General features: G+C 39.7%; 1 protein-coding gene across 1 annotated transcript in view; it reads right to left on the bottom strand.

Moving 5' to 3' along the window:
• LOC126480793 (zinc transporter 5-like) overlaps positions 1 to 26829 on the bottom strand; it is a 258821-nt gene that overhangs the window by 63733 nt on the left and 168259 nt on the right. Inside the window, exon 6 of the mRNA XM_050104106.1 lies at positions 22750 to 22853. Within this exon, the coding sequence (XP_049960063.1) occupies positions 22750 to 22853 (104 nt within the window). The remainder of the gene's footprint in view (positions 1 to 22749; positions 22854 to 26829) is intronic.

Genomic DNA, 26829 nt, shown 5'->3' on the forward strand with positions numbered 1-26829 from the left:
TTTTTAAAAATTTTCATTGACCTTCAAAATAAACAAGGTGTTCCATCAAAGTACCAGTTCTCAAAGTGTTCCATCAGAGGAAAAGTTTGGGAACCCCCCGATTGTAGGTATGTTCCTCTGGCTGATCAGGAGAATCCTCTTCATGGTCTCCCACACTAATGTACATTTTTGGACTGGATTATTGTGTACATGAATTCCTACCTTGATCTCATCTTGTTCTCTTTCAAAATTTGACACTCTTTGGCCAGACTACAGGCTTCACAATAGGTCTGTAACTGAATCCTGCTGAGCTCCCCATCTGCTAACAACTGTGGACCAGTACTCATCACTCCACCAAGTGGCCTGAAGACTGAAGAAAGATTGTTCCAGTAGCAGAATGTACCACATTGGCAACATGTTCTACTAATTTATGATTGCCTTTATGACATTCAAACAAAGTCAGCTGACTGTACAGACTACACTCAGCCTTTTTGAGCATCTATTGTAGTGTTTTCCTTTTGTGAACTGCTCAATCTGCTAGCTCTATCCAGAATAGGGAGTGGTCACTAGAGAGAAAATCATTGACCCCTGTCCACTGAGCAGTGCCTGTGATGGTTGGAGAACTTAATGAAGAATCACAGAGAATGACCCTGTAATAAGGAAGCTTAACTGCATATGCTGCTGTGCACTTAGGTTGTCTGTATGACTACCTCAGCAGCTCTACAATGGAGGTATGCGATTGCAAGATGCCATAGCATGTTATATGCATTTAAGTCCTCACAGGGGAATGGATGGGAAAGCTATCTGATAAGACAGCTGGGTCTCATTATATGGGACTCTGTATGGTGGTAGTAAAGGAGAAAAAGTCTTTTCTATTTATGACACGTATGGCAATAGCAACCGTGTTTGAGATATTGTTGAGGAGAGAGATGAGGATGGTATTTGCCAGAGATAAATATTGCTGCTTCTCCTTTAGCTCTCTCCCCACTGAAGATGCTCTTCATGTGGCAGCTATGTCCACTTAGTACAAGGCTGTGACACTAGCACCTCACCCGTGCTGAAATCTTCAGTTCCTCCACATGAACCTGGAACCCATTAATGGACTTCACTCATGAAGTTTCTGTTTGTCTATCCTCTTTTTCTTTGATAACACTGATTTTCATTGGATAGTGGTCTAGTTATGTGACTAAAAAGTTCTGTCAAATGAGTATGTGTGATGTTCATTGCATTTCATTTATGACCATATCCATCATACAAAATATTTGCTTGATTTTATAGGTTTTGGTTCCTTCAGTTTTCTTTAATTGTGGCCTATTACTTCTCTTGTGAGGATACCATTAGTTATGTTCAGGGTCTCTGAACTGTAGGTCTCCCCCCCTCCACCCCCTTCCCCACGCCCCTTGGAGAAGTGACTGACCATACTACGGTAATTTTTGCTCTGTTAATATCTTGGCAGATTTTGCAGTGGCAGATGGCACAGTATCAGTTTCTCAAAAATATTTACAAGGAGAAGAATAATTATTGCTATGATTCATACTATCCAAGTCTGCATGGCTGTTATATCAAGGGATGGACGCAAAAATATGACAAATACTGAGAGCTGTTGTTTTTTGTAGATCATCTTTGCTGCAGCATGACATATGTCTCATTACTTTCAGCTCTTGCACTCTTTTTTACTGGAGGAAAACACCACATTGTCTACTCCTTGCAGGATGGTTGCCTGAGTAATTCTCATATCAACCCAAGTCTGAAATCAGGTTTCCAGCTCAAGTGTAGCAGTTCAATATCTTCCACACACCACTGGCCTTTCTATCTCTGCATGATATGACCATACTGGGAGAATTTGTAAAAGGAAATTGGTTTGGATTTTATGCTCTAACCCCTAGGCCAGTTACAGTCAGCCTTTATACATTCATAAAAAATGTATGACATAAATATGAGTACAATTGTGGGTGTTTTCTGAAGTTCATTGTTGACCATTTCCATGATGTTCTGATACAACACAGATTACCTAACTCATAAGATTTCTGTAAGCCCAGTGCCAAAATCATCACGAAATCTCTGCACACGGTTACACCTTATTGATGTTGAGAATGGTGTGTGATCCTGCACTAATTTGATATGCACCCAGTTTCTTACTATGGTTGTTGATTCCTTAAAAAGTAAAATTATATACAAACCTTTCATTGTCCCTGTGCCTCACAAGCCTTCCAATCCTTCCTGTATGCAAAAGAAGAGACTACTTCAAATGCCTACTTCTTTCATTACAACAAAAGGCACTCCATCATATGCTTTATTCTCTGTTACTGACGTTAACTGATTTACTATCCTTTCAGATTAATGTTCCCTGTGACAGATACATATACCACTGTACAAAAGGTTATGAAGCACACTCAAAGCTTACAGCTATGAAAGGTGTGATAGCACTCATCAGTTTCCAGCTCAGAGGGCAGAGGTTTAACATATCAATACTGTGACAAGACTGATTAAATTCGGTGAGATGGTCGTGATTTGGCAGAACTTGGAGAACATATAACTTATTAGCATCATGGCTGCAGTGGGCGTTACAGGGGTTGAACAAAAATACGGAAACATCAATGCAGCTGCTAGCCACGCCTGCATATGGTGCTGTCATATCTGACAATGAACGACACCTATGCAATGCCTTCAATATATTGCAAATGTCAGTCATGATCAGAACAGCATTCTGTGTAGTTGTGAGTGAACTATGTTGGAGCTAAGTGAATTCCAACATGGGCAAATTGTTGGTGCTCATCTGGTGCTTCTGTAATCAAGGTAGCCAAGGTGTAGGATCATGTTGAAGATTTACACTGCTTACGGAGGACTGTCATGAAAAATAAGAGGGTGACAATTGGAAAAGTCATTGCAGAACTGAATGTCACCCTAACAAATCCTGCCAGCATCATAACAATGCGAAGAGAGCTCCATAAGCAGGGAATTGCAGGGTGACCTGGAATATCAAAACCGCTCATCGGTGATGAAAATGCCCATAATAGGACACGTGGTGCCGAAGCCATAAAAACTGGAATCTGAAGCAATGTAAGAAAGTCAATTACTTGGATGAGTCTTGTTGCAAACTGCTTCCACCTTCTGGCTGAGTTTACTTCCCAAGAATAAAAAACTGACGTAAGCCAAGAATGAATGTGTCACACCACTATTTCAAAGTTTGCTGAAAAAATATATGTTGAAGTTTCACATGATACCTCTCCAAAACTACAATATTTTGATTTTCTGATGATCTGTTAAAATGCTACACACCTCTCTAAATGAGACTATTTGTGGAAATGTTGTAACCAAAGGGAAAATTGAAAAATTGTAATAAAGAAACCAAAAGTGACAGAGATCTGAATTTATTTTCAATAAATCCTTTGTTCCCAATACTATGAGACATGATTAATACATACAAACTTCTGAGCTTTTTTCATTTTCTGTTTTTCTTTCTTTCTTTTTTAATAAAATATGTAAAATTTGTAATTTTTTGTGAATTCCAAAATTATGCTTTGAAGCTGTGAATAGTCACAGGATGTTAGCTGTCTTGAGAAATGATAATGTGGAAGGACTGCCAGCTATGAAATTAATGCATGAAATTCTTAAACTATCAAAATATTTGTACATAAAGCTTAAAGAATCTGAATTTTTTTGATTTTTTAGAAATTATTTTCTCCAAAACCCCCATCCTAAATGTTCTAAAAATTTCATGGAATGTTAGTTGGTCATTGTAATTAGCAAATTTACACTCAGAGTGGGCAGTACTTGTCTGTACAAAATGTAAAAAAAGTTTTTTGGTAGACCTAGCTCTACTCTCAAGATCAGAAATTCATGGACAATTAAATATTTAAATTGATCACTGATTTTAAGTAAGTGTCATACAAAACTCGTATTTCTGCATCAAAATAATTACTTTACAGTGTTATAAGTGAGTGGGAAAACAGTTTATAACAAACATGAGATATATAAGATTTATATTCATTTTCTTTTTATAATGTTATTCACATATTATTATTGTCTTCTCTCACAATTTTACTTCTTCATGACTTCTTTTCATGAATTAATATTGCCTACAATGTAACAATCAACACTGCACTATTGAAAAGAGTTCATTTGTTTTCTTCATCTGCTTCTTGTTGAACTTGTATAGTTGACCTGGATTAGCACACTGACAAGGATGGTCCAACAAGAGCAGTACTTGGGAAATGGGAACTGCACCCTGTCTTTTGATGATGGCCATTTGAAAGCATTAGCAGGACCATGAGGTATCGTAAAGGAGACTGTTATATCTTGCAGCTCATGAGACACTTATTACCTGTCCCACCCACTACTGATTGTCATACACACAAGAAATGAAATGGCTCACTACAGTGCCTTCTAATATATACTGTGGTCTCTCTATTTTGCACACAGTAAAAAGCTACGTTTTGTGGAGAAATATTCTTGCAATGTATGTGCTACTCAGGGATGTAACCCAGTAGTGACTTGATTGAATTTCTACCATAGGCTTCGTAGCCGATTACTCCTCCTCCCCCCCCCCCCCCCTCTAATGGAATTCGCTTAGTGTACTTTCACGTAGAATTAAGAGTTTCATGTGTGTTACTAATGCTGATATGGTATGTACTAATCCAGTAGCATCTCTTATAGCATCAACAGCTCCTGCTGGAGATTAAATCTTGTTGCAAGATGTTTACAGAGACCTCCAACCACATCACATGTATTTTTTCCATTACCTGTTACTGAAAATATCTATTTGTTGTCTTAATTCCTGTATTACAGTGTTGAACAAGCTAATAAAGCTGAAAGCATTTTCTAAAACAAGATGCTGCACCATCAGTCACATACAAATGTTCAGGAAATATAAGGCCTGTAGATGTTATGTCATCAATTATCATGCTGACAGTGTAGCATGCATGTGGACTGTCATGATTGAGATCATCACTGGTAATAGCAAGATAGTGTGATGTTCCAAGGAAGTGAGTGACACATGTGAATATCAATACCTGTGATGTGTGCCAGTGGTAACTTTGAATTTCATTCTGCAAAGCAACAGACCAGTTCTCAGCAAAGTTGAAATGAAGAACTAGTATGTCAGTATTTTAGGATGTGACTGATTTTACTTCTGCTATTGCCTGCCTCTCAATCCTCCAGATATTATGGTGAGCTATTCCTTTCATGACCCAATGCCTAATCTCTGCAACGAACTTCTCTAGCTCTACTGTCTTCTTCACCAACTCCTCTCCTTCCCACAATGCATAGGTTATGCCACTGTCAGTATCCTGAAGGTGTAAAGCTTCCACAGCCATCACTTCAGCACCAGCACACGTTTCACACTCCTGCAATCAACATTTATTTTGGAACACTTGACATATACACAAAAGCATGAGGTCCATCTCCAAGCACTTCGTTCCTGTGACATTGTGAATGGTGAAACAAACAAGTTTCAAATTAGTGCAGTAAATACATGTGCATGCTTCCTTCACTGGCTGGTACTTTACCCTGTAATGAGTGGAATTTTGTGAGACCAGTTTTTAAATTTTGGTTCTCCTTTTCCAATAGGTGATACACTTTTCTTATTGATCTTGTCATATAGCTTTTTACCTTTTCAACTTTTTCGCCATTTTCACTAAGAGAGATAACATCAGCCAGGTTAAGACTTCGCACACCGCAATCTCTGTCATCACTTAGATAATATTCCAGAGCAACAGTAAACGTATCATCTTACAACCGATGCCCACAGTAAGAATCTGGGCAATTCAAAATACGATTCTCATTCCTTATTTTACGAGCTTTTGAAGTAAAATAATGTGAGGAAGTGGGTATGTATTTTTGTACCTGCTGCTTAGAGACGCTACCTGGTATCAGTGTCAGTAACTGTACCTTCTCAGTATAGGAGGCTGCTGAGCTGGTAGTATCTACCTTTTGAAACCACACATCACATTTCGTACACATATCACTATCTTCAGGTTCTGCACCAAGTGGATCTATATTATGCACTTCACAAAGTTTTGAAAATGTTGCTTGTGTAAAACTTGTTTCAGTTTCTTCCATTTTTCCTTTTACATACTGTTTTCTTCTTGTGCTTATTACCTATCCTGGATGTTTAAGGAGGGATGCAGTAGGGGCTAGAGCAGAAATGTTAACATTCAACACATCAAAAATTTCACATCCAGGGATATAAACATCTGCACTATCTTCTTCGATTTCATGTTCGGATGATGGTGACTGTTCATGTGGGTATTCACTTAATTTCTTCTTGCAGTGAGTGTAGCAATTCCTGCACAATGTATGTGACACTAATACTGTTACTTGAGAACCAAGATATTTCTTCAGTACCTCTGACAGATTTCCAACAACTGTGAAGTGTTTTTCACCTTTCTTAAACAATGTCTTCTTGTGTCTTTTTTCATACTCCACACACCTCACTCTTTCGCTACTGTATTTCCTCACTGACATTGTGTCTAACAAAAAGTTCAAACAAAGCTCTAAACTCAATGCAGAAAGTTCTCACTTGTTTGTTATAAACAGTGTTGCCAACATACATATTTTACATTAGAAATTCAGTGATGCAAAATATGCATAACGCTCAAAAATTTTTAACACTTTAGACAGAAAAATGTTACCCAATTTGTTTGCACTGACTACTAACATATTAATCGAGCAATATTTTGTGTAATTCTCAAAAGTTTTAGATTCAGGGTTCTTGAGTAAATAATTTGTAAAAACATCTTCGAAATGTAACTTTTTACATTTTCAGTGTTAAATATTTACATAATACAGATAACTTGAGCAGAGAAGATACTGTTTATAATTACATCAGTAGTATTTGGAAATATGACAGAAAAGATATCATTCTGTGACTTTCCAAACCAGGAGGGAAAAAAAAAAAAAAAAAAAAAAAACAAAGAGAGAGAGGAAGTTGAAGAAGATGATGAAGAAGAAGAAGAAGAAGAAGTGGAAAAACTAACTTAAATTTCGTATTTTCATCTTAAAATTGTAAATTAAAGGAAGCACAACTGAATTTCAATGCAGAAAGAGGAAGAAGCTTTACCACAAAACATCTGACATGTCTCCTCAAGTACTTTTCATTTATTATATTTGTTTTGTTCTCTACTGTTTTAAGAGTTATTTTCAAACTACACGTTTTTAAAGGGTCATACCATTTACAAAGTTAAGATAAAATGGAAATACTTTATGTCTTAACACTTATGATACAGAGATCTAATATACACACAGCAAAAAGAGTTTTGCATTAACTCGGTTCTGAGAGTTCTGGAACCTGTACAGAAAATTGGAATAGAGATCAACATAAACATCATTTCCACCCTTTTTATTGCTCATGAAAACCACACATTGCATGTTGTACCACCATACAGCGAGACCTTCAGTTCCTGTATTCATCGTGGCATACTATCCACAAGTTCATCAAGGCGCTGTTGGTCCAGATTGTCCCACTCCTGAATGGCGATTCCGCACAGATCCCTCGCACAGATCCCTCAGAGTGGCTGGTGGGTCACATCATTCACAAACAGCCCTTTTCAATCTATCCCAGGCTTGTTCGATAGGGTTCATGTGTGGAGAACATGTTGGTCGCTCTAGTCGAGATGCACACGATGGGTGCACGAGGTGTCGTCCATGAAGATGAATGCCTCACCAATTTGCTGCCGATATGGTTGCACTATCAATCGGAGGATGGCATTCACATAGCACACAGCTGTTATGGCGCCTTCCATGACAACCAGCGGCGTACGTTGGATGCGATCAACATGCGGTATTGACCATCTAGGCATGGTTGAACTACGGACAACATGAGCCACGTACCTCCTTCCTGGTGGAATGACTGGAACTGATAGGCTGTCGGACCCCCTCCATCTAATAGATGCTGCTCATGCATGGTTGTGTACATCTTTGGGTGGGTTTAGTGACATCTCTGAATAGTCAAAGGGACTGTGTCTGTGATACAATATCCACAGTCAATGTCTATCTCCAGGAGTTCTGGGAACCGGGGTGATGCAAAACTTTTTTTGATGTGTATATATTTTTTCCAAAGAAATTCAAGGCCACGAGTTGATATGATGTGTATGATTTGAGATGAAATCACCCATTGATGATTTGGGCAGCCATATCATGGTATTCCATGGGCCCCACAAATACACTGCCATGATGCATTAGTGCCATGGAATATGTGACCATTGTGGCTGATCAGGTCCATCCCATGGCACAATGATTGTTCCACAATAATGATGCTGTGTTCCAAGATGACAGGACTCTTGTTTACACAGCTGGAATCATCCAGAACTGGTATTGTGAGCATGAGGATGGATGGTAGCAGCTTCCTTGGCCACCACAGTCACCAGATTTCAGTATTATTGAGCTTTTGTGGTCTACTTTGGAAAGAAGAGTACATGATCGTTATCCACCTCTACCATCGCTACCTGAACTTACAATTATTTTGCAGGAGGAAAAGTATAAAATTCCCTTGAAAACTATACTTGACCTGTATTTCTCCATTCCAAGATTACTTCAAGCTGTTTTGAATGCCAACAGTTTTCCTAGACCATACTAGGCATGGTAATATGTTGCATTTTTGGTGTTTGCACATTTTTGTACACCTCCCATATCACCCGAGAGAGAAGATTAGATGAGCCAAATTTTAAAACAGATAACGCAGTAAGATCATATATGCATATCCACCACCACTATGGCCCTCACTGTATGGGAAGAAGTGCCCAATAACTTCTAAAAAGCTTACAGCTACGCAAGTGTTACTTGAAAACAGATTTGTACCTGGTGACATATAGAGTTGTGGCACATCAGCAGCAATGTTCTATCTCTTTCTTGTTCTTCTTGGAAGGCAGCTGACAGTACTAAGGGGTTTTGTGAATTTTGGTTTAATGGTGTCCAAACATATTGTTCATCAAATAAAAGATCCACAAATCAACTCATCACACAGGATGTCTGCCAACGGAAAATAAATATTTTCAGATTTGGATTAATACTCTGCCCACTCATCCAACTGAATAGCAGCTTTCCTCAGAAGTGGATGTATACAAGATAATGTACATATTATGAGGAAAATTCTAGTGCTATTGAAAACAGCATTGATGACACAAGCTTATAGCTATTTACATCAGCTGAATACAAGTCATAACACCATGCATGATATGAAGTAGGACAAAAATATAAAATCAACTGTAGGTAGGGCTAAAGGTTGGTTTAAATTTGTTAGGAGAATTCTAGGAAAATGTAGTGACTCTACAAGAAATTCCTGTACAAGACCCCTATGCAATCTACTCTTGAATAATGCTTAAGTGTACAAGACGCTCCACACGAAACCAGAACTTTGATCTGCAGTCATCCAGCTCAGCCAGTACAAAAGTGATTCAAATGTACTTGGGAATTTCACATTAGAATATTTGAAGACAAAATAACAATGACTTTGTGTAATTCTAATGGACTATTTAAGAAAACCAATAGTGGACACAGGCAGTAAAATTACTCTACTACCTCCAGCATACATCTTCCACTGCACATGATCCTGCCCAGTTAAATACCTTTTTAGGACTCAGACACTGAGATCAAGATGGATGTACCAGCGTTGACCATCCAGGGTTGTTTGGTTTCATGTCTGCACAACAGATACACTCCTCTCTCTCTCTCTCTCTCTCTCTCTCTCTCTCTCTGTCTCCCTCCCCCCCCCCCCCCCCCCCCCCCTCCCCCTCGCTATGTGTGCATGCGTGCTGTGTGTGCTCCCCTCACCCAGCTCTGTTGAGTTTTCCAATTGCTGACATTATATCCGCACAGATTTACTTTCTTGCTCTTGGTTCTTCTTCCAAATTACTATTGTGGCTTTTTTCCTGCACTGTTGATGGTTCTTGGCCTTCACATGTCAGATTACTCTCAGTTTGCCCTTTCAGATTTGTGTACTATTTCCTGGTCGACCACTTGGCCCTTATGGCCACTTGCCATTTCTCAGTAACCAACTTCTGGCACTCCCGCACCTGGGTAGTGAATTATTAAAGTGCCAACAAGGTTGACTCTTATGTGAAAAAAAGCCTGTAATGATGGATCAAAAGTTTCTGGAGCTTAGCAGCATCAAATAACACTGAATGAAGACAGCAGGAGCAGATGCAGTTGCAACAACAACAACAGCAAGAACAGGTGTGACTACAGCAAGTACAGCAGGAGAAGATGCAAGAGTTACTATAGCAAAGTGTGGAACTGATCTGCAATATGAGCATGCAGCAAGTGGGATGAATACCTCCAAGGCAGCAGTTGTCCTCATCCATACTATTCACTTTGTTTGAGAAAATCATAGTGAGGTGGGAAAACTACCAGCGTAGATTTAGGCTGTATTGCAAGGTAGGAAACATATCAGATCCTGCAGTCCAGAGCATTTTGTTGCTTAGCAGTACTGGTACTGTACGAGGCATCTGCACATGGATACTGAAGCATTAGAATTTAACAAACCATGCAATTTGCTGAGTGAGCATTTCTGCCACCAAATGCATATTGTGGTAACAATATTAAGTTTAACCAATAAGGGAAGTATAATGATCAGTCTTATCCACCTTGGATAGCAATGACTCACCCTGAAATGGAAGTTTAGATGCACTAATTGCAGTGTCAGGGATGTAGTTGTATGATTAGCGCTGGACAAGAAGGTCCAGGTTACAGCTTTGGAATCATTTGACCCTGAGTTAAGCACAACTGCAAATAATGCTGAAATGTTGGAGATATCTCAGGTAGCTTAAAATGCATTTGCATGTAGACAGCAAATAGATAATCTCTCTGCCTCATACTGGCAAATTAGTTTCCTGGATGACAATCAGGGTGTGGGTACCAAGCAAGGGAGTGTTTCGTGCTTCCAAGCAGATTTCAGTACACTTAGTGAACACGCATAGCCCAACTCATCATCTGGAAATAGCTTAGGTCCTTCAGATAATACAAACAGTTCCCCCACTGTGTCAGCCATTTCACCGGGAAAGAGGCATACTGATAGATAGTGTTAGCTTTCTGTATCTGTGGTAGATCATAGTGGCTGTCCTCATCTCCACATAAGATTTGCCCAAACTGGTGTTTCAGCCTTGTCCAGATTGTTGGATGCCCCACATACACTGACAGTACCCACAGTTTTTCACCAGATGTCTTAAGTGAGCACACTTGGCAGTAGTGTGCCAGAGCAAAAGAACAGCATGGCCACCTGACTGGCCAGTGTTCAACAATACACTAGGGGCAACAGAAATGGACCTAGTGCCAGTGTTGGCTTTAGCTCCAGTGTCAGCAGAACTTGGCCAAGTGCCTTATAAACTTTCGGTTGAGTTGAATATCAGTAGTATTATGACCCATTTCTAGGGTGATACAGGGCTGGTAGTTTCTCTGATTAACCAGGAAACCTACCAGCACCTGAGCTCACCGTCTATGGCCACAGCAGCAACAGCAGGTTATTTCATATATAGCACACAAAACATCCCTTTGAGAGCACAAATTACAATACAGGAAAAGTACAAAGAACATGGAACAGAAAATCATCTTGTTGGCTGTACGTTCTTGATTAGCTGTAAAATTTTTTGGTTTAGATGCATTCACCGCATTTTGTTTACTAGTATTGGATGAGATGAACCAGGTGACAAGCTCGATAACATTCCTGGATTCAGAATCATTATTGGAGAGTTATCAGCAGTTATTCTGAGCAATGTTGGTTAGGGCCAAAAAGTTTGAAGTTCATATTATCCTCATGCAGCACCTAAATTTTGTTGTGCACAGCCAGTTCTGCAGTGAGACCAAATTAGAAATATTACATGAACTGGGGGTAATTGTGCTAATCGCAGCTAGTCAGTTGGTTAACACTCTTTTGTTGTAAAGAAAGCAATTGGGCCTATAAGAATTTGCAATGATTTTAAGACCATGATTAATGCACAAAGTGCACTCCTCAGCCAGAGGAGTTGTCAGTACAGTTAGCATGTGGCAATATTTTTCAAACATTGATTGCAGGATGTGTATTTGCAGCCATCTCTAGACACAAACACAGAAAATCTTGGTTATAAATAAGCTTTCTGGTATGTAATGATACAAGAGATTGTCATTTGGGGCCGTCTCAGCACCAGGAATTATCTGGATGACATTTGGGTGACAGGTGCTAGCAGGGAAGTACACATGCAAAACTTGCAAACGTATTTCAGTGGCTCTTAGAGAAATGGGTCCATTGCAACCTGGGGAACACAAGTTCTTTGAACTGTACTTGAAGTTTTTTGAGCAAATGCTAAGCAGGAAAAGAATCACACCAAAAGCAGAGAATATTCATGCTGTCGAGAAACTACCAGCTCCAAAAAACTTAAAGCAATTGCAGTCTTTTCTGGCTAAAGTGAAGTATTTTGCAAAGTTCATTCCACTGGCACCTCACCCAATGCACCCATCAAAAAATGTGAGGAAGAAATGTGTTCCATTTGTTTGGTCTAGCAAGAGTCTCCAAAAAAAGCACTCTGACAGTCGATAAAGCACATGACGTCGGCTCCATGTTCACAATGGGCAAGCTCCTGCCCTTGCAGCCAACATGTCACATGTCACAATACGCCACTGGAGGCATCCTGTCACATAATAATACTGATGGCACAAAGTAACCAATGGCTTTTGCATCTAAGACACTTCCACAGGCTCCAAATATTATTTACAAATTGAGAAGGAGACATTGGCAATTGTGCATGCTCCTAAAGAATTCTACATGTTGCTGTATGAGAATAAGTTTCAGTTATTCATAGATCACAAACTCCTCATTTTTCTTTTTGGTACACATTCTCAATTTTTCAACAAAATGGTGTTGCACTTGCAACACTGGGCACTGTCTTTAGAAATTACCATTATGACATTCATTATCATCCAACTGCACAGGATGCAAATGCTGATGCACCTCCACACTGATGTTGAGTTCGGGTGGCAGGAAACAGTGTGTTCTACTCTAGACGAGACTATGCACCACATCCTTCAAGATTTCTCATCGTCACTTGAGAAACAGCAGTGACTACCAGTCAGACACACCTTCCCCACCCCATGCATAGGGTCGTGTCAGTGGCACAAAGTGGGTGGCAAGAGTGTCTCCCACAAGGAGCAGACCCAGTATTATAACATTATTTTGCTATGATACATAGGCCTAATGTTGTTCACAGAGCAGTGTTGTAATCTGCAAAGGATGTTGAATGTCGAATCATTGTTCCACTTCCACTCCATGCTCACAGCTTCAGCTGCTACTTACAACCCACTGGGAGATGTCGAGGATGAAAGCTTTAGCTCAACATTAGATTTATTGTCCAGGGATTGACAGCGCAATCCATCATGCAGTGCGTATACATCATGCATCCACAGCAAAACATTTGTCACCATGACCATAGACCTTGGCATGAACACAATTGGGAAAAGGTGCACATCATTTCCACTGGACTTTTTCAGGGTGGAATGTGGCTGTTGGTGATGAATGTGCTCTCCAGTTTTCAATTATATGCCATGTGTTGATTTTCACAACAGTACACATTACAGTCAGAGCTCTAGCAACAATTTTTGTCACACATGGAGCACCCAGCGCCTTAGTACCTGACAACATATGTCAGTTTGAATAAACAAAATCTGAGGCACTCTGCCAATGAAATGGAATATAGCACCTGAGCACTGCCACCTTCCTCCTGGCAACAAACTCAGAAGTGGAGCAAATTGATAGCACTTTCAAGATATAAATGAGGAAATCAATGGCATCAATGTCCACTGAAAAAGCCCTAATAATGTTTCTTGCAACATACTGGGTCAACCCAGTCAACAGCAAAAGTCTGACTGAAGTACTACATGGGTGCATGCCGTGCACACTCCTGGACCTGTCGTGACCAGTAATGTGAGCCCTGACCACAAGCTACATACCCTGTTACCAGCAGGGCACCATCATGTGGGCTCACACATTTGGCTGGAAGCTGGGTTGGATGCTTGGTGTCATTCTGGGAGACAAAGACTGTCAAATGTTCCTCACTGTGGCCAGACAGGAGCACCTGATCGATGACTGGAACCAGCTGCAACTACAGCTGCAAAAACAGCAGTAGGCATCCCTGCTCCTGAAGCCCGCACGGGTGATCACCAGGGCCACTGCTCTCAGTGACCAAGCATTCTGGCCTTCCTCATTGAATGCCAGTGTCCCTAGGTTTGCACCATGGGCACAACCACAGCATCATTATCATCTACACTCAGGCCATCAATGGTAGAAGTAGCAGCAATCGATGATCAAACCAGTGCACGATGGGCAGCCGATGGAGGTTGAGTCGCTTCCTCCAAAACTGCATGTGCCAAGAGCCTCAACACCTCAGCAGACTGACAAATGGACCAGTCAAGACATAAACAGGATGCCACAGGGATGGAAACCCTAAAATCTGAGATGCTGCTGGAGCCATTGGCAGGGTTACCAACATGATGTTTCCTCTTGCTCCTGTTGGCGAAACACTTTGGTCATTTTAGACTCGCTATTAACAGAGAGAGAGAATTAATGTCCTACCTGGAATCAGACATCAAGATTAATATGGATGCACCAGTATTGGACATCCAGAGTTGTTTGGATTCACAGGCACACTACAGGCAGCATGGACTTCCCATCTCAATACTCTATGGTTGGGTAATCTAGAATGAAAGTGTGAATGCTTTGCTCATCTTGTTGGGTCGATATTCTTGAAGTTTTCCGATTGTCTACATCATTTTTGTGCACAGTTACTCAATTTCTCATGCAGTTTGGTATTGTGGCTTTGTTTGTATGCTACTGTCTCTTGGCTTTCATGCTGTGAATTACTCTCAGTTTGTTCTTTCAGATTTGTGTACTGTTTTGTCAATGACCACTTGGTCCTTACGGCCACTCACTGTTTCTTAGGAATTGACATGTGGCACCTCCACAACTGGGTAGTACTAAACCTACCAAATACAGAGGATGCGATATGGTTACTTTAGCCACTTCTAATGGCAAAAAACTGTTCAAGTGTTGCAGATAATTTCTTAACTGTATTTCGTAAATAGCAACAATTTAAATACAGTAACTGTACCGTACTTTTATTTAAAGGTTATAATTTACTCATTTTTATTGCACATGGGTCCTTAGCCATTTTACAGCTTTTGAAGGACAAGATTGTTCCACAACCAGCCAAATACAATCTTTTCAAGCACCATAAAGAAACCACCTAAACAGGACAGAATCAGTAAAAATTCATCTAGCGAATAACACTTTGGTCCACCTCTGTCCATCATGCAAGCAGTTAATTGGCTTGGCATTGATTGATAGAGATGTCTTCCTGAGCGATATAATGCCAAATTCTGTTTAACTGGCACTTTTGATCATAAAAATTGGCTATCTTGCTGGCCAAGGTAGGGTTTGGCAACCGTAAAGACAAGCAGTAGAAACTCTCACCGTGTGCAGGTGGGCATTAACTTGCTGAAATACAAGTCCAGGACGGCTTGCCATACGGGGAAACAATTTTTTTTAATTTATTTATTGACACGTCTAGTTCTGTAGGACTAAATTGAGGAGCAAATCTCCAAGGTCATGGAACATGTCAGAACATGAAATTACAACATAAAAGTAATAACAGATAAAATGAAATGTTTATGAACCCAAAAAAGGTCAAGCTTTAAGTTTACATAAATGCAATCAACAATATAACATAAGAATCAGCTTAATTTTTCAAGGAACTCTTCAACAGAATAGGAGGAGTGACCCATGAGGAAACTCTTTAGTTTCAATTTGAAACTGCATGGATTGCTGCTAACATTTTTGAATTCTTGTGGTAGCTTATTGAAAATGAATGCAGCAATATACTGCACACCTTTCTGCAGAAGTTATGGAAGTGCAATCCAAATGCAGACTGGACTTCTTCCAAGTATTAACTGAGTGAAATCTGCTAATTCTTCGGAATAAGCTGATATTGTTAACAAGCAATGACAGTAAAGAATATATATATTGAGAGGGTAATGTCAAAATATCCAGACTAGTGAACATGGGTCAACAAGAGGTTCATGAATTTACATCACTTATTGCCCAAACTGCCCATTTCTGAGCCAAAACTATCCTTCTAGAGTGGGAAGAGTTACCCCAAAATACGATACCATATGACATAAGCAAATGAAAATATGCAAAGTACACTAATTTTTGTGTTGAATGATCACTTACTCCAGATACCATTCAAATAGTAAAAATTGCAGCACTAAGTCTTTGAAAAAGATCCTGAACGTGGGCTTTCCATGACAGTTTACTGTCTATCTGAACAGCTAGAAATTTGAACTGTTCAGTTTCACTAATCATACACCCATTCTGTGAAATTAAAATGTCAGGTTTTGTTGAATTGTGTGTTAGAAACTATAAAAAGTGAGTATTACTGTGATTTAGCATTAGTTTATTTTCTACAAGCCATGAACTTAAGTCATGAACTGCAGTATTTGAAACTGAGCCAGTGTTGCACACAACATCCTTTACTACCAAGCTAGCATCATCAGCAAACAGAAATATTTCAATATTGCCCGTAATACTACAGGCCGTATCATTTAGACAGTATAAATAAGGGACAGGAGTGGCTCCATCACTGACCCCTAGGGCACCCCCCATTTGACCATACCCCAGTTAGACCCCACATCACAGCCATTCTCAACACTGTGAATAGTGACCTTTTGCTGTCTGTTGTTAAAGTAAGACATGGACCAATTGTAAGCTACTACCCGTATTCCACAATGGTCCAACTTCTGGAGCAATATCTTGTAATCAACACAATCAAACGTCTTCGTTGAATCAAAAAATTTGTTTAATCCAACCAGTACCGCAGAATATAGCATTTTCAGTTGTTAAAAGACTTCTAAAGCTGAACTTTACACTTGATAGCAAATTATGTGATATAAAATGATCAATTATCTTTACATAACCCGCCAGGTTAGCCGAGGGCACTAAGGTGCAGCTTCCTGGACTCGGGTAGGCTCGCCAGCTCTGGATCGAATCCGCTTTGTGGATTAGGATGAGGGCCGATGTGCTGGCCAGCATGGATGTGGTTTTTAGGCGGTTTTCCATATCCCACTAGGTGAATACTGGGCTGGTTCCAACGTCCGGCCTCAGTTACATGACTTGCAGACATTTGAAAATGTTTGCGCTATTTCATGCTTACACTCGATGCAGACAGCTGGGGTATACTAATTCTGTCCTGGGGTGTATGGGGTGGTGATGGGAAGGGCATCTGGCCACCCTATGACACTAACATCGTCAAATCCATAGTAACAAGGCCGATCCTGAGTTGAAGTGGAGCAAAAGGTCACATCAAATGATGATGAATTTTCCTTATATACACAGACTTTTCAGTAACTTTAGCAAACACTGATGGCATAGAAATAGGTCTGAAATTGTCTACATTATCCCCTTCTCCCTTTTTATAAGGCAGCTTTATTAGTGTGTACTTTAATTGTTCAGGAAGCTGACCATTCTTAAAGGAAGACTTACAGATATGGCTAAGTACAGAGTTAACGTGTGCATCACAGTACTTTAATATTCTGCTAGGCATTCCATCATATCCATGAGAGTCCTTAGTCTTCAGTGATTTCATTATTGTCAGTATTGTAGTGATTCGAGAATTACCACGCAATTTCTGGAACCTCTCGACCTTCTGACACCTTGAACACATGATGTTTTAAAGATACGTGTGAGAGAGCCTATTTACTGTGCAACACATGTCTGTGTGTGTGCAGGACTGACATTTGTCATGGGAGAACAGGAGCTGCATCAGACGAGCGGCACCAATAAGTGTTTGCCAGTCACACCTTGGAAGCTGTATTCAAAGGACAAGGAGTATTTGTGTAATATTCTGTGGTTTATGGTACTGTGATAATTGTTAAAGATACAGATGAAGCATGGATTGAATAGAGACTTTTACTTACTTCCTGTATGGGACTCACTAGAGGCGAGACATGTTAAGAATCTGTAGTGGTTATTAAACTAACCATGATATAAATCTATATTAATAGAGTCTAATGTTTGATGACTCAGTTTAAATGTTTCTACAAGAAATGGTAAAATTGTTTCCCATTGGAGTGAAAATATACCATGATTGAACTGAAAGTTTTCTGCAAGTACCCAATTATTTCAAAATTAGAGTCTCTTAAATTCGTATAACCAGCGATAGTCTTCGGAGAAGAAGCTTTTGGAAGATCGACGTATCTGATTATCCAGAGAAGAGGATCGGCTAGACCCATCACCTAAGTCAACTGATGAGAGAGAGGTGGTAATTGTGAAAGCAAACTAGTTTCGCGCTGCTTCTCGTGTCATCAAAACGTTAGAGTATCACAGAGGAGTATTTCAGGCGTCACTCTCGGAAAGGCATTTTTCAAGAGAGTTTTATGATTCCATGTTGAAACTAAGTTTTTATTTAATTCATCAGCAATGCTCAGAAAATGATTGTTAAATACTGTACATATATCTGACTTACCACTAACAGAAATATTTTTACTACAAACTTACTTTATATCGTTGACCTTGTTTTGCTGACCAGACACTTAATTTGTTACTTGTTTTAATTTTATCCTGTCAATTAGATATTCTATTTGCATACCACATACTCTTTGCCTTCCTAATTACATTTTTAAGCACCTTACAATACTACCTGTAATTAGCTACTGTAGCTTGACTGTGGCTTCTTCTAACATTTTGATATAATTCCCACTTTGTTCTAAATGCTATCCTTATCCCACTAGTCAGCCACCCAGATTGCCTTTTACTGCTATTACCCTATTTCGAATGTTCTAATGGAAAGCAACTCTCAAAAGCATGAGAAATTTGTCAAGGAAAGCATTATTTTTGTCATCTATGTTATCGGTACTATAAACATCCTGCCACTCTTGTTCCTTAACGATGTTTAAAAAACTCTCTATTGCTGTAGGATTAGCTTTCTTATGTACTTTGTAATTACATGCACATTTGTTTGAGTACAAAAGGCTTTTAGTGTTAAAATTTGTGCATCATGGCCTGAAAGGTCATTCACCCTTTTACTAACAGAATGCCCATCTAATAACGAAGAATCAATAAAAATATTGTCTATGGCTATGCTACTGTTCCCCTGCACCCTAGTTGGAAAAAAATACAGTCTGCATCAGATCATATGAGTTTAGGAGATCTACCAACATCCTTTTTTTTGCACAATCATATACAAAATTAATATTAAAGTCACCACATATAACTGGTTTCTGGTACTTACTACAAAGTGAACCAAGAACACTCTCTAGCTTGAGCAGAAATGCTCTGAAGCCAGAGTTAGGGGAACTACAAACAACAACAATTAGTAGTTCAGTTTCACTAAATTCAACTGCCCCTGCACAACATTCAAATACCCGTTCAGTGCAGTGCCGTGATACGTATACGGACTCAAATGGAATACTGTTTTCTATGTACATGGCCATTCTCCCAATCCGCAAAAACTCCATGAAAAACAGTCAGCTAAACAGTATCCTGGTAAAGGAAGCCTCTGAATTGCCGAATTATGCAAGTGGTGCTCCGATAAACCAATAATGTCAGAGTCAACATCTATAACCAGTTCACTAATTTTATCTCTAATACCTCTTACATTTTGATGAAATATTCTAATTCCTTCTCTACTTGGATATCTGACCTCCTCTGAAGATGATTCCTTAGTTAGAGGAGCTTCCTTTAAGCAGGTATACCTATCAGCTGACTTCAATCTAAAAAAAAGTGCAGCTCTAACACCAACTATTACAGGAATTTTTCCACAAGTGAGCCCACCACTACACTGTCACCTGTAAGCTTTGCCAGCCTCCCCTTCCCATACCTATTGAGGTGCAGGCCACGCCTAGTGAAAACTGATCTATTGACAGACTCAACTGGCACCACTGCAATGTGACCAATGCCCCAATGCCCTCTGCCATCAGTTCCTTCTCCAGCTTTATGTTAACATGCCTAACAGCTGTATTAAGATGAGGCCAATCATGATGCTGAAACAGTTGCATGAAATGCACATTAGAGCCACCAGTTTGAGTAGCTATCTTTACCAGGTCACCACCTACATCACATTCCCATCCCTATCACGACTATTCCCTGATCCACCCACAATCACTACCTGATCCTGTTTCATAAAATTCCTGCATAACTCTCGTATGCTGTCAGTCACCTGAGCCAACCCTAGACTAGGCTTCACAATGCTGGTGACCTGGTACTCACTCCCAAACACTTTCTGCAACTGCTAACCCACACCTCTACCACATGAACTACCTAGCAGCAGAACCTTCTTCTTTCTGTTAGACTTTGCAACTGACTTAGGCCTCCTAACCGCTGAGGACTGTTGCATGTTTCCTACACCTACAGCTACAAGAGGCTCCTCTCCACTCAACTCTGACAGTTGGTCAAACCTATTGCATATATGAAAAGAAAACTGTCTGAATACCTCCTCCTCCTCCTCCTCCAAGGTGCCTTCTTGCCAACTGCCAGGGTGTAGAATCTTGTTGATGTGCTGCTGTGCTGTATGGGTGCCGTAGATGACAGCTAAAGAGGCCCAGCTCTGAAAAGAAATGGCATGCCACACCATCACTCCTGGCTGTTGGGCCATATGCCAAGCAACAGTCAGGTTGGTATACCATTGTCCAGGGTGGTTACAGACACACATTCAGCCCGGAGTCTCAGTGACCAAAGTAGAACTCTCTTCAGTGATGAATTCCACTTTGAATTGAGCCCTGATGACTAGTTAAGAAGTGTCTGGTGACGCCCTGCACAGTAGTGGGATACCAACCAGACTGTTGCCTGCCACATGGGCCGACAACCAGGAGGAAGGTCTGGGGTGCCCCTTCTATTCATGGCACGACCCTTTGGTTGTCATATGTACCATCCTTACAACACAAAGGTAAGTTGACAACATTCTATGCTCTATTTTGTTGCTGTTCATGCCAAGCCATTCCCGGTTTACATTTCAGCAATATAATGCCCACCTAGACAAGGATAGTTAAGAATGTTTGTGAAGCATCATGGGTAAGGCCCTCCATCCAGATCAGGATTTTGATCTAACGTGTCAACTGAACGGAATTTGGCATGATATCCCTCAAGAGGACGTCCGACAACTGTATCAATCAATGTCAAGGCAAATAACAGCTTATATAAGGACCAGAGGTGAAGCAAGACATTACTGACTTGCTCAACTTGCGAAACTCTTCCTCTTGAATAAATCATCTAATTTTTCTGAAATTGTAATAATTTGTTTGTCTGCAAATGTACACCACATCTATCAATTTTCGTTCCATTTGGATAATTCCTTAGTGGTGAATCTTTTTTGTCTTAGAATGCATGTAACAGCCCTTTATTTTTCATTAAGGTACGGTTTGTCCCTGCATCCATTTTCAGCCCTCACTATCAGAGTCAACAAGTTCTATCATAATATACATTTCCAGAGGTATCTGTACAGATGTAATGGTCTTTGCAAGAAAAATTATTCTGTTCAATCACCATGGCTGGTGTTCTGTGCAGCTACTTGTGCTGTGATTATATTTCTGGATAATGGTCACAAACCTCCACAATATTTTGAAGGGGTTCTTGGACAGGACAATTGCACTTCTTACAATTTTTTTGGAACTAGCTGTATTCATGGCTGAAACATTACAGCAATGAGGAGTAAAGTAATGTTATATATTTAGACAGCTGTGGAACAATTTCTGTCCTTTAAAACCTGCAGTAGCAGCACTAGCAGAAAATAGCAGGAGCTTCCATGAGGGTGAGACACATACTAAGTCTGTAAATGTAGTTGGATGCAGTCAGACACCCCCATAATTATAATTTTTTGCAGGATTCATACTTACTATACAGTCTGGCAATTACTGGTAAACAATACATTGAGCTAGTGGCTTGCATTGTACAGTGATAATTTATCCAGTTTCAACAACATTCTGAAATAGAGAATACTTGGAGTCCCCTATACTTACTTAATTGCTTGCAGTCACAGATACTTGTCTAATTGCACTATTTCTCTAAAATCAAACACCCCGTGAGCTCTCTTCTCAGTGGTACTGGTGACTTATAAGTATTATATGCAATGATATTTTGTTACAAATGTAACAATAATGAATAATTTGAATATGGTACATGTTTTGATGGAATTAAATACACGTGATTCAAAATGTATTCATTACTTTACCACACTAGTTGTCACATAGTTATTAAACCGGCTACAGAAAATGAATGGCACATATTTGATGTACTGACGTAGTGGCAGCCTTTTAAAAAGTGGTGGAATTCTCATTAATTTTAATAAAATAAATTCAGCTTGAGGAAGCACAAATAGTTTGTGGGAGATTAGTAGCAGTTCTTTATTAATGGATTTTCTAACAGGTGTTTCACTTTGTCAACGTATATCTCAAACTTGTTTCACATCTTTAAACATTGTACTTCATGGTGACATCTATGGAACACAGTGGATTTATGAATTGATAAGTACCGTTGGTGTGTATGTTGAGAAGAAACTTTTTTGCTCAAAACTATTGCTATTTCAGTATTGTATGTGTTTCAGTCTCAGCTTTTGACTTTCACTGTAACTGCATAAATTGCACCCTAAGTGGCTCTAAAAACCCTTACATGAATACAAATCCCATTCTTAGTGCCTGTAAAAATTTAGGTCAAACAAGCAAGAATGAATAACATTGAGTCTAAACAGTTAAAGAGAGCTCCAGACACTTAATTTCCCGATCACGACACTTCCTCATTCCACATAAAAAATAAAGTCATCTCACCTTCGTATGCACGCTGAATCAGCAAAGTGTGGCACAACAAGAGTGGAGGCTGAAATAAGGAAAACTGACAGAACCGCTGAAGTAAGTGATACTCCTTGGCTCTCCTGCAACAGAAGCATATGAATACATAAATAACCATGTTTACAGAAATTACTGACAAAGCTGCACATTCAACCTGCACTATTAAACACTCTGTTTAGTTGTGAGATTACAAGGCACTAATACTGCCACATGCTATGCACCATCCATCATGGTGTAGCAGTAACAGTCAGTTGCTGGTAATTTGCAGATCACTGATTCGATTTCCACCCCCAGAAACTACTTGTCATTCAAACTGACTATCTCTCACAATGGATGGTGAGAACACAGACAAATATGATTAACAATCATAAACAAAATACCCCTGGCTGCAAGGATGATTTTATAATTTTTTTTATTACATGGTCGATTTTGGGACTTCTAATTTCCATCTGCAGATGCCCACAGCAAAACTTTCCAAACTTTGTGTTACATCAATGCATATACAATATGACTACATTTCTTGTAAAGTGTATGTTACAAGTTGTTAAGCCTACCACTCATTAGATCGGATTAAAATTCTTGTGCTTCAGTGAGACTGTGCACGACATCTCCATTACTATATGACATTACAATTTTGGCCTGTGCTGCTGGAGTTTGAGGTAATGTGTACATGAGGTGTGCGTGGTTGTGTGTATGAATGGTGTGTGTTCTCTTTCGGTGAAGAAGGGTGTGGCTGAAAGCTTTATGTGTCTCTTAATTGTGCCTTTCTGCAACTTAATATGTCTTTTTTATGGTAAGTAGCAATCTTTATTTTCTTAAATTGTTGACATTACAATTACTCATAGCCATGACCAAATAATAAGCCAAAAATATTTTCTATCTTTGGAATGTTGATGTCATAACATATTATGATAACCAGTTTAATGTTGAATTAAGATCTGTTATAGTGGGAATGTATGACCATGCTCTAAAATCAGTTAACATTTATGGCATTGACAACAAAAATAGACAGAAAATATTATTGGCTTAATGTTTGGTCTTGGCCATGAATAATTGTAATTTCATGTACATTCTGACTTAGGTACAAGAACCTTAATGCGATCCTAAGACTGGTGGGCTTAACAACTTGTAATGCATACTTTACTAGAAATGGTGTTATATTGTATATGTGTTGATGTAATGTAATTTTTGGAAAATTTTGCTGTGTGCACAGGTGCGTCTGAAGATGGCACTGGCAGTCTCAAAATCGATCATGTAATAAACAAAAAATAAAAAAACCTATTAAACCATTCTTGCAGCCAGAAGCTATTTTATTTATAATTATTTATCATTTTACATTTCTGATTTCTTGAAGGTTCTGGAACTTACATATTTATGGATTACTGGATTTCACTACAACATTCTATGTATGTATAAATAGGAGAACTCTCTGATGAGAAGGTTTTGATATGTACTTTTGAGTGAGTTCGCCCTAAACATGTTTCCAGTGTAAAGTGTTAGTTCTGGTTGATGAGCATGACTTAATAAATTGTATTTGATTTTGAATTCTATGTGGCAGTTTGATGAAGATACTGGACACCTGAAACATCAACACTGTCATGATTCCAATAAGGGTACACAAAAGCCATTGCTTTCATGGGCAGAAGCCTGAGTATGAACAGTACCTTCCTCCTGTAGTCCACATTGGCAGCATCAGGGTACCAGTGCAAACAAACAGGCAGTCAAATGCACATAAGGCAGCCAGCAGTGTTCTCAGCAGATGCTGCCCAGGAACCAGCAAAACGTCTAAAGAAATTTGATCATGTCACCAAACACAAGCAATGAGATAACATGATATGCCTGGCCAGTGACGACACTTACTTGGGTGGTATCGTCCAGCAGTCATTTGAGAACAACAAGGTAAATTTCAAGATCTAGGACAAATTTCAGGAGGAAATTAAGAAAACATTTTGGGCAACCAGCAGCAGGTGCAAATAGCTAAAGAATCAGTGAAGAACAGAACCTAACACCTACAGGAGGTGACACAGTCGTATATACAGTGTTTTGGCACTATGTTCACAATGAACCCACATACACTGGAAACTGCCAAAGTTCTAAACCTAATGAAGGATGTAACACAGGACATCAATCAAGTGCTTCTTTTTAAAGATATCACTACAACAGCAGACTTCTTCAAGTGGTACTAGCACACTGAGACAACACAGTCGGAAAACATTATGCAGAAATGCGTATGGCTGACTTCTGAATGTATCATAGTACCGACGGCAGTCATGGAAGTAAATCATGACCTAGCATCACAAATACAGCAAACAGTAAGAGAAGACATACAAGGGTTCACAATGTTAGTTAATGTTGAACCCTGAGGGTCGGATGTAGCATTGTTGTATGCCACATCTGGCCAGGAAGAAGTAGCATCACTAACTCAAGAAGTTTGTTGTTCATTGGCACCAGTCTCTATATGGCAGACCAATACTGAGGAATGGAGTGGGGAAACTCCAGATATATGCTTTAACTGTTGGACATCCATCAGAAGTTCTTGACAACACAGGAACAACTGACTTCCTCACCACTTTTATTGTCAAGCACAAAAATGGACATTTGGAGAATGGGGGACATGTCAGTGTTTTTCTAGTTTGGAACCCCTGAGGATGAGGTACATTACTGAAAGAAACAGAGATTGTTCAACAACTATTATGCCATAAGACATCAAACAACAGGGCAAATCTATGCATGGCAGGAACCTGCAAATCACTACAACCAACTTTCAGATTTAAGCCAAACACCACAGCCTGAGTGAGGTTGCTCTTCAACGTGCTGCAGTTGTTTACCCTTTTCATACAGAGATACAGACCATTGACTCAACTTTTGAAATCAGGAAAACTAGATGAGGCAGCCATCAACAGATGTGAAGAGAGCACAGATGTAAATCCTCTATGGACAACAGCTATCAAGATGTTGGGGAAATACATCAATCTTATCATCAGTGATGAACTTGTCCAGGTATTAGTCTATTGTGTAATTTTCTGTGATTCTGGGTGCTTATTATTGGCATCTGAAGAAGATTATGTCCTGAGATAAAAAACCATGATGTTGAAGGTTGCACACTGAAAACACATCCAAATGATACGTATCTGTACTTTGAGATAAACTATTCCCCCCATGAACCATGGACCTTGCCGTTGGTGGGAAGGCTTGCGTGCCTCAGCAATACAGGTGTTCGTACCGTAGGTGCAACCACAATGGAGGGGTATCTGTTGAGAGGCCAGACAAACGTGTGGTTCCTGAAGAGGGGCAGCAGCTTTTTCAGTAGTTGCAGGGGCAACAGCCTGGACGATTGACTGATCTGGCCTTGTAACACTAACCAAAACGGCCTTGCTGTGCTGGTACTGCGAACGGCTGAAAGCAAGGGGAAACTACAGCCGTCATTTTTCCCGAGGGCATGCAACTTTACTGTATGGTTAAATGATGATGGCGTCCTCTTGGGTAAAATATTTCGGAAGTAAAATAGTCCCCCATTCGGATCTCCGGGCGGGGACTACTCAGGAGGATGTCGTTATCAGGAGAAAGAAAACTGGTGTTCTACGGATCGGAGCGTGGAATGTCAGATCCCTTAATCGGGCAGGTAGGTTAGAAAATTTAAAAAGGGAAATGGATAGGTTAAAGTTAGATATAGTGGGAATTAGTGAAGTTCAGTGGCAGGAGGAACAAGACCTTTGGTCAGCTGAATACAGTGTTATAAGTACAAAATCAAATGGAGGTGATGCAGGAGTAGGTTTAATAAGGAATTAAAAAAAAAAAAAAAAATAGGAGTGTGGGTAAGCTACTACAAGCAGCATAGTGAACGCATTACTGTGGCCAAGATAGACATGAAGCCCACACCTACTACAGTAGTACAAGTTTATATGCCAACTAGCTCTGCAGATAACGAAGAAATTGATGAAATGTATGATGAGATAAAAGAAATTATTCAGATGGTGAAGGGAGACGAAAATTTAATAGTCATGGGTGACTAGAATTCAAGAGTAGGAAAAGGGAGAGAAGAAAACATAGTAGGTGAAT

Source organism: Schistocerca serialis, chromosome 5, assembly GCF_023864345.2.
Source record: "Schistocerca serialis cubense isolate TAMUIC-IGC-003099 chromosome 5, iqSchSeri2.2, whole genome shotgun sequence".
NCBI lineage: Eukaryota > Metazoa > Arthropoda > Insecta > Orthoptera > Acrididae > Schistocerca > Schistocerca serialis.